The 13689-nt window shown below is 34.8% G+C and overlaps 1 protein-coding gene across 2 annotated transcripts; it reads left to right on the plus strand.

The window, feature by feature from the left end:
- Positions 1-102: 102 nt before the first annotated feature.
- On the plus strand, positions 103-9117 carry LOC121739892 (myosin-2 essential light chain). Of its 2 annotated transcripts, XM_042132491.1 has the most exons (5): positions 103-247; positions 321-348; positions 758-939; positions 3207-3353; positions 8832-9117. In XM_042132491.1, exons 1-5 carry the CDS (start codon positions 245-247, stop codon positions 8913-8915), a joined length of 444 nt encoding a protein of 147 aa, XP_041988425.1. In that variant the 5' UTR covers positions 103-244; the 3' UTR covers positions 8916-9117. The 2 variants fall into 2 exon arrangements, with proteins under 2 accessions (XP_041988425.1, XP_041988424.1); XM_042132490.1 differs by lacking the exons at positions 103-247; positions 321-348 and adding an exon at positions 427-656.
- The last annotated feature ends 4572 nt before the right edge of the window (positions 9118-13689 follow it).

Here is a 13689-nt window from a genome sequence, read left to right on the forward strand (position 1 = left end):
TTATAATTTATAAATAAATAACATAAATATAATCAAGGAATATAAAAATATTTACTACAAAAAAGCAAATTTAACAAATTATTATTTTAAAATTGACTGTTGACAGTTTTGATTTTTGAACTTTGGAATTTTGACATTGACATTTAACATCGTAATTTGTTGAAAAGGTGTGAATTGATAAAAGTTTGATTGTTTTTACTTTCTACAATAATAATTATTGTTTTTTGTTTTATTAAAAACAATAATGGTAAGTTACAACACTTTCATTGATAATTTTTTAAATAATAAATTTTATTTGACTCGTTTATTACCTATTTCAGGCTGGTTATTCTGAAGACCAGTTGGCAGGTGAGTCATACAAAGTACATTTTATCTTAATTTGAAATTTAAGTAACGTATTGTCTCTTGCAATAAAAATATCTTAATATAAAGAAGCAACGACTGCACCGCATCGCGGTGTGGCCTATGACTCATGTCAATCAACGTTCTCGGATAAAGCGACTGCTTTTGCAAGCGGCGAGCGCCCTAGTTTCCTTATATGGCTTAAACTTTAAACATTACTGCCCGAGGTCGGAACATACATTTTGACGTTAAACCACATCTGAGCAACATGTTTATGTACGAACCTCCTAAACTTAAACTTACTTCTGTGGAAGGTACCTTTTTATAATTGTTATTTTCGAATAATCGTTTAAATGTTGACTATAATATCACATTATACCTCGTGTACATTTTAATACAGTACATTATATTACAGAGTTCCAGGAGGCATTCCAGTTGTTTGACTCTAGAGGAGATGGAAAAATCCATGTGGCCCAAATAGGAGATGCACTCCGAGCCCTGGGACAGAACCCTACAGAGTCAGATGTCAAGAAATGCACTTTGCATTTAAAACCTGATGAAAGAATATCCTTTGAAGTGTTTCTCCCCATATATCAGGTAAGTTTTGGTCACATTTCTTATAAGAAATATAACATTTTGCAGTCTTCAGTTCTCTAGTTAAATACAATTATGTATTTAACTAGAGTTTCAAGTAAAGTTAATTATAAAATACTTGTAAGCTGCATTTCTTCAAGGTTGGCCCATGTAGGGCATAGGATTATTGCACAGCATCTGTTAACACTTAATACATTTGGTTTTGAGAACCATCTGGTAGAATTAAAAAAATACTAAATAGTAAAAAAATACTTTTAAAAATATGGTACTCAATATACTAAATTAAATTTTAAAATAATATAGATATATAAATCAAATAAAATTATAAGATAACCCTGCATTTCATAACTTATTTTTTTTCCTGGTTTAATCACATTGCTTTTGGTACATTTATGATTTTTCATACAGTATTCATATTCATATTATTCTTTTGGTCAAAATATTACTTGCCCTATAATAACTATTGTTAAAAAAGTAGGTATAGCAAATTCATTGACATTCAAGTAATTATTGTTTTAATTTAGTATTTTTACCATTAAATACTTTTACTGTTCTCTAATTATTATTTTTTAACAAAAAATTGATCCTGACATTCAAGGTAAAAACAATATTCTTAACCTTCATACGGTCTTCGGGTCAATTTTGACCCATTTTGAGATAAAAATGGAATTTTCTCAGAAAGTAAGCACTCAAGAAGTTTGATATTTTATGACTTTTAATTATTTGCTCCAATATACTTATTACTGGCGTCATTTTGTTAAAAATAATAAAAATATTCCACATATAGCTTTTTTTACTCTAATGGTCCTCGGGTCAGAATTGACCGCAGCTAATAATAAAAGCACATTGCATCTGTTACCATCCTTATTTTTATATATCACATAACTTTTTGTATGAGACTTTTGTTCTACCCATACAAGTTATTAGAATCATAATTCATGACAAGACTAATAAAAATAAAATTTATTATAATACATATTCAAAAAAAGATTTCTATTTCCACAATATCAAAGCCAACTAAATATGACATCAAATTTTGTGGTCTATGTGATTCTGCCACCAACTATGTTTGAAAATTGGAATATTCAACATAACATGGGCAAACAAATCCATCTGATCTTACGGTGGATAAATTTTTTGAATCACATCAACTTGAATAAAATACAGACCACTGTAGTTGGAACTCTATACGTTAGAATAGACTTCGATTACCTCCAGAAATAGTAAAAACTAATAAACGAAATCTATATTCATTATTCATCATGTTTTACCAAATATACTACACTTGTATTGTACCCAAAATAATAAGCCGGTGAATAATTTTATTCATTACGTTGCATCACAATTCACAACCCAGAAGTAATTTATAGATTTGACAGAAAACCTGTTACTATATTAGACTACAACAAATATAAAGGTGGTGTGGATACACTGGATAAATATGCAAAAAAATTATACTTTGGCCTCAAGTGGTACTTATTAACATGCAGTTGATGCAGGTAGATAGATCAGCTTACAATGCTTTCATACTGAAATCATGAGGGTAGAGACGATGATAATGATTAATCTAATGTACCATTAGCATAGGCCATCAATTCTTAAAACAATGTGGAAACCCCCAAACATGTACACCTATAAAGAGGCCGGAAACATGATAAATCTATCAAAATCTGACTTTTTGGTAAGATTTACTTGGAATACTTCATTATTTATCCAAAATCACTATAAGTTTCCATTTGAAATACTTATTATTTATTATGAATCGAAATCACAATATCATCCAGATGAATGGGGTTTTGGTATAAATAGCGACGAATTCCCTCGATTACTTATGGATCCCATCATCAAGTCACCTTTTTTATGAACATGGTACCAAATTCGGATTAAACCCGATACAATAGCGAAAAAATCTTGAAAATCAATCCACAAACGGCGAAGTGATTGTTGACTTACTAAATAAAAAAAAAAAGATGAACATATTTAACCTCCTCCTTTTTGGAAGTCGGTTAAAAACTGTTTTAAAGAAACTTTTACCACAAACACAAAATTAGGTAAAAACTACCATGGATGATAATAATTGTCTTCTTATCTCTGAATTTTATATTCAAAGAAGTAATTACTACCTGTTTTGATTGTATTTTATTTCAATGATAAGGTACAAAACAATCACACAATGCTACCACTTTGAATCTTATGTAATTGAAGTCAGGTTTAAGTTCTGCAAATTTGTCTTTATTGTAACTTGAATAACAATTGAAATATATTTCCAGGCAATCTCCAAGGCCAGAAGCGGAGACACTGCCAATGACTTCATCGAGGGTCTCCGTCACTTCGACAAGGACGGCAATGGCTTCATCTCTTCTGCTGAGCTTCGACACCTGCTCTCTACTTTGGGAGAGAAATTGAGTGATGATGAGGTATAATAACACTTCAACAGGTTTCCCTCTGTGTTTAGGCCAAAATAGACTAATAATGCCCGTTGAAACCATTAGGTGCCCCTTTTAATTATTATTGTAGTAAAGTAATTTAGCCATGTGTTAAAGTATTATGCATTTTTCTTTCATAAACACAAGGATCCAGAAAATAACAATATTCAACTCAGGGCTATATTTAACCCATACAGGAATAAGTGGCCCTTAAATATAATAAATAGAGCAGGCTACAGTAAAGAGATGCAAAATGGAAATAAGTGAATACAGAATAACAAAGATGTGTCATCAGCCTATCTATATAGACTGACTACTAATTGTAAATTAATGAAGGTCACTGATAATATGTAGGAGTATTGCAATAACAAGACAACCAAAGATATTAAACTTACTACAATAAACCTACTTTGTAGTATATTATAATTTATGTATGTATGTGCTCTCTTTAAAAATTTTATACTTAACTAGCTGTTGCCCGCGACTTCGTCCGCGTGGACTTTAGTTTATAGCGCGTGGTGTCAACAAAATTTGTGTCAAATTTAAAAACTTTTTAAAACCCTGGTAAGTGGTACCCCTCTTAGGGCCGCGCTACACCGGAATGGCAGCGCTGAAAGCACTGCCATTCTGGTGTAGCGCGGCCCTTTATTAATCAAAATACCCAAAAACAGCTGTGCAGTGTGCACATAATCTATACTAATATTATAAATGCGAAAGTATCTCTGTCTGTCTGCCTGTCTGTCAGTCTCGCTTTCACGCCAAACGCCCAAAACTACCGAACCGATTGTAATGAAATTTTGTATAAAGATAGTCTAAAGTCCGAGAAAGGACATAGGCTACTTTTTTTACTGGAAAAAAGGGTTGTCAGGGGGTGAAAATGCGTAAATTTGTTCAAATTAAGTTAGTTCCAAAAATTCATAATAGATGGCGCCGTGCGTCTTCTACATCGCGCTGACGCTTGCTCAAAAGTCTTACTATAAGAGGTGGTATCATCTTACATTTAAGTTTCGATTTTTTTCGATTGTTATATCTATTCTACGGTATTAAATAACTCAGTACTTTATCTGTGCAGTGACGTAACCTTAAACCTATCAATGATAAATAGTTTATGGGTAAAGTTGTGTAATTGGGGGGCTAAATAAGCTTTAAAATTTGGCATAAAATATAAAGTTTAATATAAAAAAATTAAATACTTATTGTATGCACACTGCACAGCTGTATTGATTTAAGGGGTACCAGGGTTTTTTTATAAAAGCTTTTGACACCAATTTTGTTGACATCGCGCGCTATAAACTGAAGACCACGCGGACGAAGTCGCGGGCAACAGCTTGTTATGAATAAAAACAATATATAATAAAGTAGGTATGATTAGTTCTGTTACTGACTCGGGACTCGAAGTCTCGAACCCAGGACCCCCGGGATGAGCGCTGGCCACGCGCAATGCGAATTAATTTTCATCGATATTTTCATGGAAATAAGATATTTTCCCACATCAAAATGTAGCCTATGTCCTTTCTCAGACTGTGTACAAAATTTCATTGCAATCGGTTCAGTAGTTTTGGCGTGAAAGCGAGACAGACAGACAGACAGACAGACAGACAGATATACTTTCGCATTTATAATATTAGTATGGATTATCTCAATTTGGTATTATATTCACAAAAGTGGTGATCTGATGAAGGATCCATAAGTAATCGAGGGAGCTCCTCAAAATTTATAGGAAAACATGTGGTGACTTCGGTTTCGTGAGAAGTATTCTAAACATATGCTACAAAAAAGTAAGATTTTGCACCGAGGTATACCTGGTATACCGTGGATCGGAAGGTGCTGAGAGAACTCCTGATTCTTTATAGATACAAGTTTGGGAGTTTAAGAACGGAAAGCATATGCTACTATGCAAATTACATTCATCATCATCATCATCATCACTACCATATTATACCATGCATCGTCCCATGGTTATGAGCCTATTATGACCCTGTTATTGGTACTTTTCATAGTCTTTTAGATCGAGACTCGAATTTGTCAAGCGATACTAAAAAAAAATCTATACTTTAATAATATTATAAACCTGAAGAGTATGTTTACTTGAACGCGCTAATCTCAGGAACTACAGGTCCGATTTAAAAACTTATTTCAGTGTTAGATTGCTCATTTATCGAATAAGGCTATACAGGGTGTATCAAAAATTAGTGATAATACTTTACGGTGTGTACGTGTTCCTTGTAGAGAGTTCACTGTGAAAGGAGCAGCGCTGAAAGACCAAATTTTTTTTCACTTTTGTATGGGGAAACTCGTGACGCTCGTGCCCTTGCCCATACAAAAGTGAAAAAAAATGTCGTCTTTCAGTGCTGCTACTTTCACAGTGAACTCTCTACAAGGAACACGTACACACCCTAAAGTATTTATTTTTGTTACACACTGTATATTATGACGCTAACCTAACACGACCGAAGAAACTCAGGAAAATGTGGGAAAATCGGGGGAAATATTAGAAAGGGTTTATCTCATGAACTACTGGAGCAATTTTTATGGCAATATTTACGTGAAGGGAGTATTTTTTATGGGAAAATGTACGGTTTCTGTAAAATACCTAATTATCGCGGGCGAAGCCGCGCGGGACATTTAGTATATTATACAAACATAGTTAACAAGATCACGCCATAAAAGTTAAAAAAAAAATACTTTGTTTATAATAATTTTTTAACTTGAACAAAAAACTATAAATCCAAGTAATATTGTCAAAAAAAATTTGGTTTCATTTATCATCACATAATTGTTTTTATATCAATAAAAGACACATGTATTAACTAAAAAAAATCCACCATTTGTTTATAAAAAATGTAGAAACAAATGGACTATTTCGATGCTTTTAAAAAAAAATTCTTAACTTTATGCTCTTGAAAATATTATGATTTTTAGAAACATTTTTTTTAATTACAATATTTAATTGTTATTTTTTTTTATTTTCTATTGTTAAAATTAATATTGACAGTGAAATAGGTTGGAGGCTGGAAGGTTTCTGAAGATAAAAGACTTTTTGCGAGCCTAGCCTTCAAAAATCAAAACTATGCACCGTTTTGTGACGGGAATGAATCGGTAGACAAGATATTTTAAGAGCCCTGAGATGCCTAAAATAATCCCTGACCTGATCCTGGATGGTGATGATGATGATGATGAGGGGGTGATGACCAGAAGTGCGTAACAAATCATACAAATGAGGAAAATATGTTTGTCAGTATTAGCTCAGGACCTACTTCGATGTTTCAAAAAAAATCTGGTCATCAAATTGAATACTTAATTGATTTTTTTATCTCGATCACAACCATAGTGATATTTAAGAGATTTCGAGACAGAGCAGTAGTTGATTGATTTTTTTAGTAGTATAAATGCAAATGAAGGTTATTGCTTATTGAGATTAATTATCATAAAGCATTCTAGCAATTCGCATTATTAATACTTCGTTTTATTCATTTCTTCAACTTAATTATCATTTTTAATTTGGGGTCAGTAGAGACCCCATGCGACTATTTGTGTGAGTTTTTTGATGCGCCTAATTAAGGGTAAAACAATAGATATATAAAAAAACGATTATAAACAATTAAATATTGTTTTTAAGAAAAAAAGTTAATTCTAAAAATCATAATATTTTCTAGGGCATAAAGTTAAGAAAAATAAATTTTTAAAAGCATCGAAATAGTCCATTTGTTTATAATTTTTGTAAACAAATGGCGGATTTTTTTTTTAGTTAATACAATATGTCTTTTATTAATATAAAACAATTATGTGATGATAAATGAAACAAAATTTTTTTTGACAATATTACTTGGATTTCTATTTTTTGTATAAGTTATAAAATTAGTATTTAAACAAAGTATTGATTTTTTTTTAACTTTTATGGCGTGATCTGTACATGTGTAAAAAAAGGGCTCCACGAACTGAAAAAATTTTAACGAAAATTATTTAAACATTTTTTTTAATATACAATGAGGACGGAAGTTCGAGAAAATTTCGTTAGTTAACATTTGTCCAATTTGTTGAAAAATTAACTTTAAGTTTTTCCAACGGGAGCGAATTCTTTCAAGTGTTCGGAATACACCATAAGTTTTTTAAATTTTTAAATTAATATTTAATACCTTAAAAAATAATCAGTGTGACGTGCTCGGTTTTGAAGCCGCGCGCGCTACCTAAAAATGCCGCGCGGAGGCCTATTACGGCCGTTAAATTACGGCGTACGGCGGGCACACGGTGCGGGCGTACACTTTTCGCAGTAAATTAGTAACTAATCCATGGTAATCTACTCGACTCAACTGTACACGCTCGAGATAAAAATTATACTAGCAGCGCTAAATGTGGTGGGCGCACGCGACGGGTGCCCGCTCGCGGATTCGTGGCCCGCGGCGGTCTTTCGACGCGTGCGCCCGCGCCCGTATCCGCCCGTGTTTTAGCGTTGGCCCTCAGGGCCGGGACACAAAAACACGATACGACGTCGTATCGTTAGATCTTAGATCTCTCTATGTCAAATCTAACATTTCTTTTTAAATTAAAAATTAAAATAAAAAAAATTAAACATTCTAAAATTAAAAAAAGATAGGTGAAAATAATTGCGAAATTATCTTATCAACTCCCGCGGCCCGCGATAGCGAGAGCGCGATCGAAGAATTAACCGGTTAATTTGGGTTTTCAAAATCGTTTGTGTGTTAGTAACCGGTAACCTTTACCATTTTGGTTACGTAAAAACCGTTCGCTTGTTTAACCGGTAAATAAAAGAACGATATATTTACCGTTTTTTAACCGAAATAAACCGGTATTTTCATACCGGTTCCGAGCCCTGCTTTCAAGTTACAATTTACAAGGTACTTTTACTTCTAATTTTGAAGTTGAGCTTTGAGAGCCGTAAAGATATGAATGAACCACTAAAATTAGGGGCCACCTATTTCTCAACTTTTTGCTAAAAGGTGGCCTGTGCGTACTGCATACACCAGTTTTTTTCCCCAAGTTAGTTCTCGAACCGGTAGGCAAAATGTTGGCCCTATTGCTTAAGTTTGTAACCGATTTGGAAATAAAACATTTACGGCCTTACCACAAAAGATAGGACATTCCTGCTATGAAAATAAAATAATTACGATCTTACTACAAAAGATTTGAACACCTGTTGAACAGTTGATTAGAAAAAGATTCAGTACATAATGGTCTCAAAACAACTGTTCAATAGATGTTTAGATCTTTTGAGGTGAGACCAATAATTTTTAATAGCTATTTGACCGAGCTTTGCTCGGTATTCGATAAAACACGAATAAAAAGACATTTTCTAAAAATGATTCCTAGCTAGATCGATTTATCGCCCCCGAAACCCCATATTTCACGATTTTCATGAAATTTAGTATATAGATACTTAGTATATAGATACTAAATTTCATGAAAATCGTTGGAGCCGCTTAATATTAAATAAATACATTTTCCTGACAGGTGGAGCAATTGCTACAGGGACAGGAGGACTCTCAAGGCAACATCAACTACGAAAACTTTGTACATCTGATCATGCAAGGTTAACTCATGGTATTACAATGTTAAGTAATTTCATTCCCTATGCATTTTAACACATACACCGGGGCAACAAGTATTAGGCTGCGTTTAGAAGTTTAGTCACTTGAAATACCGACGTTCACTAGAAATCAATGACGTACCTGCTGTAAGGAGCTATGCATTTTTTTATCAATTACTTTTTACTCATCAATCCCCAAGCAGCAGCCGGCTGCCGCATAACAATTGAAAATCAATTGTGTCTGCGGTACCCACGATGGAGGTGTTAAAATTAGATCTAACTCAATACATTTTTTTTGTTTGTAATAAGTTGCCCTTGTGTATGTATAGATAGTATTGACATTTTATATTATCCATTATCCATTATGTCTATTATAAGTGCATATTCCAAAATAATTATTTAAGAGTAAGTACTTAGTTTATGTATTTGGTGTTGTACAAAGATATACCTATTTTATAATAAACAGTGTAAACGATAACAGTTTTTTAATAATCGCATAACTCCTATTTAAATAAGTTAATCATTTACATGTTTAAAAATAAAAAGACGGGTTGCACTCCGGGAGTGCCGGCAGAAGCTATCTTTTATGAAAATCGATTTAAAAAAAACGATTTTTTAAATTAATCAAAACCCTTACAATCGATTAAATTTTTAACCCATTTTTTATGAAAATCGATTTTTAAAAAATCGATTTTTTAAATTACTTAATCGAAACCATTACAATTTTTTAACCCATTTTTTATCAAAATCGATTTTTTAATGAAGTAATCGAAACCCTTACAACCGATTAAATTTTAACCCATTTTTTATGAAAATCGATTTTTAAAAAATCGATTTTTTTAATTACTTAATCGAAACCCTTACAATCGATTAAAAAATATCGACAATCGAAAAAAACAATCGATTGTTCGATTAATCGATTTCGATGTTACAACACTACTCTCCAACCGTCTTACGGTTTTCGATCAGCACGAGAATCTGACGCGAGTTTCACAGTTTTTACCCATCCCACAAAAGTGCTCAACGCCGCTAAAGAAGTTTTCACTTCAACAAGACCTGTAGCGGTAGCACGGCGACCAGCGGAAATGCGAAAGTATGGACAAACTGTGGAAATAAACCTAAGGTGCCGTTCCGATCTTTTTTCGTTCCGAAAAATTCAATTAAAATGCCACTTTATGACACACTATAGTATATGTCATAATGTAGGATATTATTTGAATTTTTAGAACTATAGTCTGTCATAAAGTGGCTTTTTAATTGAATTATTCGGAACTAAAAAAGATCGGAACGGCACCTTAAGTTTATCTCCACAGTTTGTGACTATAGTCTGTCATAAAGTGGCATTTTAATTGAATTTTTCGGAACGAAAAAAGATCGGAACGGTACCTTAGGTTTATTTCCACAGTTTGTCCATACTTTCGCATTTCCGCTGGTCGCCGTGCTAGCACTACTGAACATTAAGGCGGTCCCCCTACGGAGATACCGTAATTTACCGCTTTTTAGAGCTTTACCACTACATGTTATATAACAAAATGCTTTTTTCCCTCATGTCCCTTTGTTCCGTTTAATCTTTAAAACTACGCAACGGATTTTGATGCTATTTTCTGTAATAGATAGAGAAATTCAAGAGGAAGCTTTATAAATAGGGCCCGGAAAAATATGTATAAAAAAATCGAAAATCTATACATATTATAAAACAAAGTCGCTTTTTACCCTCATGTCCCTTTGTTACCTTAACCAACGACTGTTAAAGTTAACGCTCGAATTAGTATCACGTTACCTCTTTCGTTTTTCTTATGAATGAAAGAGAAGACTTGACATTTTAACAAGCTGTTAGCACTAACAGACGTTGGTGAAATTGGGGCAATCTTTTAAACTACGCAACGGATTTTGATGCGGTTTTCTTTAAATAGATAGAGTGATTCAAGGGAAGGTTATAGGTATAATAACATTCATTAAATAGTGGAGAAATACTGTTGGGGTTTCTAATGTGATTCGTAAATGATTACATTTTTTTCCGCTTACATTGCAAACGCAGGCTAAACCCTACGGGATTTATCAAAATAATGTACTTATCAAGTATTGTACACATTGAAAAGGTCTGCAGAAAACTCCGCGATGGTATATGTCTATCTCTTATGGCTCATTTTCATTGGTCGTTAACTCGTTCGTCCCCGTCCCCGCAGCCGAGATAACGACCAATGAAAGTTACAAGTTGATACGTGTTCGTCTCACCACCTGCGGGGATTGCCCGCATGCTTTATACCGACCGTGATATCGACCAATGAAATTCATCGGTCGATATACAGCTTGCGGGACGCGAATTGCCACGTTTCTGACAGTTCCCAATGGCCGCCATACTACTGGCCATACAACGCGAAGAGCCGAAATTTCGCGGCGTAATTTTCGTTGCGGAACGCGCGCGTTAGTGAGTATTTAAAATTCTGAGATGTAATGTGTGCGTTAACAATTTGGAGTTAAGGTTTGATTTGCTATGTTCGGTTTTGATAATTCCGTCGCGTATCTAAGTGTGTTGCTATACAAATCATTACCGCCGAATCGCTGCCGAACTTTATAGTAGAGGAGGTCGCGCTCATTTTAAAAAGTCATTTCATACCGAGCGAAAATCGTGACAATAATACTATTCTATTAATACATAAGAGTTTTGATCGTCAGCTACTCCAATATGGGTGGAATAAAAATTGAGAGTATCTCAAAGTTGTTGGGAATCGTATTGAATTGACATTAAAAAGATTCGCACCCAATAAAGGTTCATATCTAGATTATACACGTTTAGGTTCGGTAGGTGCTATTTTAGTTTTAGTATATAACAACAGATGGCGCTTTTAAAGTAAAATGTATATAATTCTTCTTCAAAAATATTGACTATCAAATTAATTACTTAAAATTGCTATGTGAGACAATTTTATGGTTAATTCAATCGAAAATCGCCGTCAGCTGAATATTTGCAGGTGGAAATGTCGTCTACGCGACGCCCTAGGATACATTGAGCGCGAAGTAGGGCTATAATGTTTATAGCTTATATCGCTGGCTGACGGGCTTTCCACCCGCATATTAACGACTGACGGTAATCTTTATTATTAAAAAGGTATCAACATTCACCTGTATAAATTTTGCACGGTATGAAATGACTTTATATTTTAATTTTTTTAACATAGTTCAGTAACGCGACTGACGTTGAATCCCCCGTCTGCGATACGGCTGACGGTGCATTTTTGGTTGAGCATGACCTCAATAATCATCCATAAAAGTTTCATTCGGTATAAAATCACTTTTCACAATTATTTTTTTTACAACTTTGAAATACTCTCAGTTAACATTCCACCACGGGTGCGGCGACTGACGCTGATTATATTGATTGATAAATATTAAGCTACCGCTGGACAATAATTTGGTCGGTATGAAATGACTTAGCAAACGATAGCACTACCTCCCCTACTATTACGCTCGACTCGGCTCGACGGAAATTCGGCTGGCGACGGAATTTCGGCATAGTGTGTCGTCTGTCGCGTTACGTCCGTATTTTGTATGGGTTTGATACGCGGCGTAAACGTGGCGGAATTTACGTCGGCGTAATTCAGCCTAGTGTGCTTAGACATACTGTAACAAATGATTTTATGTCTTGTACCTTGAAATCAGGTTGTTGTTCCATGGCAAGAACGTCTGTAACTGGCGACGAACACAGAGGTTCTCCCCAGCCCTGCGGGCCCTATCGACCAATGAAAATGAGCCATTATGGATATCCCACAATAACATTTTGTGTCATTTACTTTTTACGACAAAATATAATGTCTAATTTTCGAAGCAATTTTAATAAATGGGTAAGTACAGCATTAATCATTATCCAATTAAATAGGTACCTCAAATACATTGTTGATTTAATGTAGATCTATATTGCCCGTTACAGCATATTATGATTTTAAATGATTATTTTCGAAGATATTACAGATTTAATTTAACGTGGGAGAGCCATGCTTCGGCACGAATGGGCCGGCTCGACCGGAGAAATACCACGTTCTCACAGAAAACCGGCGTGAAACAGCGCTTGCGCTGTGTTTCGCCGAGTGAGTGAGTTTACCGGAGGCCCAATCCCCTACCCTATACCCTTTCCTACCCTCCCCTATTCCATTCCCTTCCCATCCATACCATACGTGGGAGAGCCATGCTTCGGCACGAATGGGCCGGCTCGACCGGATAAATACCACGTTCTCACGGAAAACATGCGTGAAACAGCGCTTGCGCTGTGTTTCGCCGAGTGAGTGAGTTTACCGGAGGCCCAATCCCCTACCCTATTCCCTTTCCTACCCTCCCCTATTCCCTTCCCTTCCCTACCCTCCCCTATTTCCTCTTAAAAGGCCGGCAACGCACCTGCAGCTCTTCTGATGCTGCGAGTGTCCATGGGCGACGGAAGTTGCTTTCCATCAGGTGACCCGTTTGCTCGTTTGCCCCCTTATTTCATAAAAAAAAAAAATGCGGGACGTAGCTTTTGCGGCGGTACCGGCCATTACCTAATGGCTAATGCCCCGGGCCACGGGTAGTAATGTATATAAATCAAAACTACTGAATCAATTTTAAATTTGAATAATTTTTTCAGTGTGTGACATAAGCTATAATGTAATATTTTATACCCGTGCCACAGTATAGCATGTCATATTGCTATACTGTGCCCGTGCGAAGCCGGGGCGGGTCGCTAGTAACTCATAATTTGAAAGCTACAAAATTATACTTATTAAAAATACACCAATAATCTTCAATATACGA

Source organism: Aricia agestis, chromosome 2 (genome assembly GCF_905147365.1).
Source record: "Aricia agestis chromosome 2, ilAriAges1.1, whole genome shotgun sequence".
NCBI lineage: Eukaryota > Metazoa > Arthropoda > Insecta > Lepidoptera > Lycaenidae > Aricia > Aricia agestis.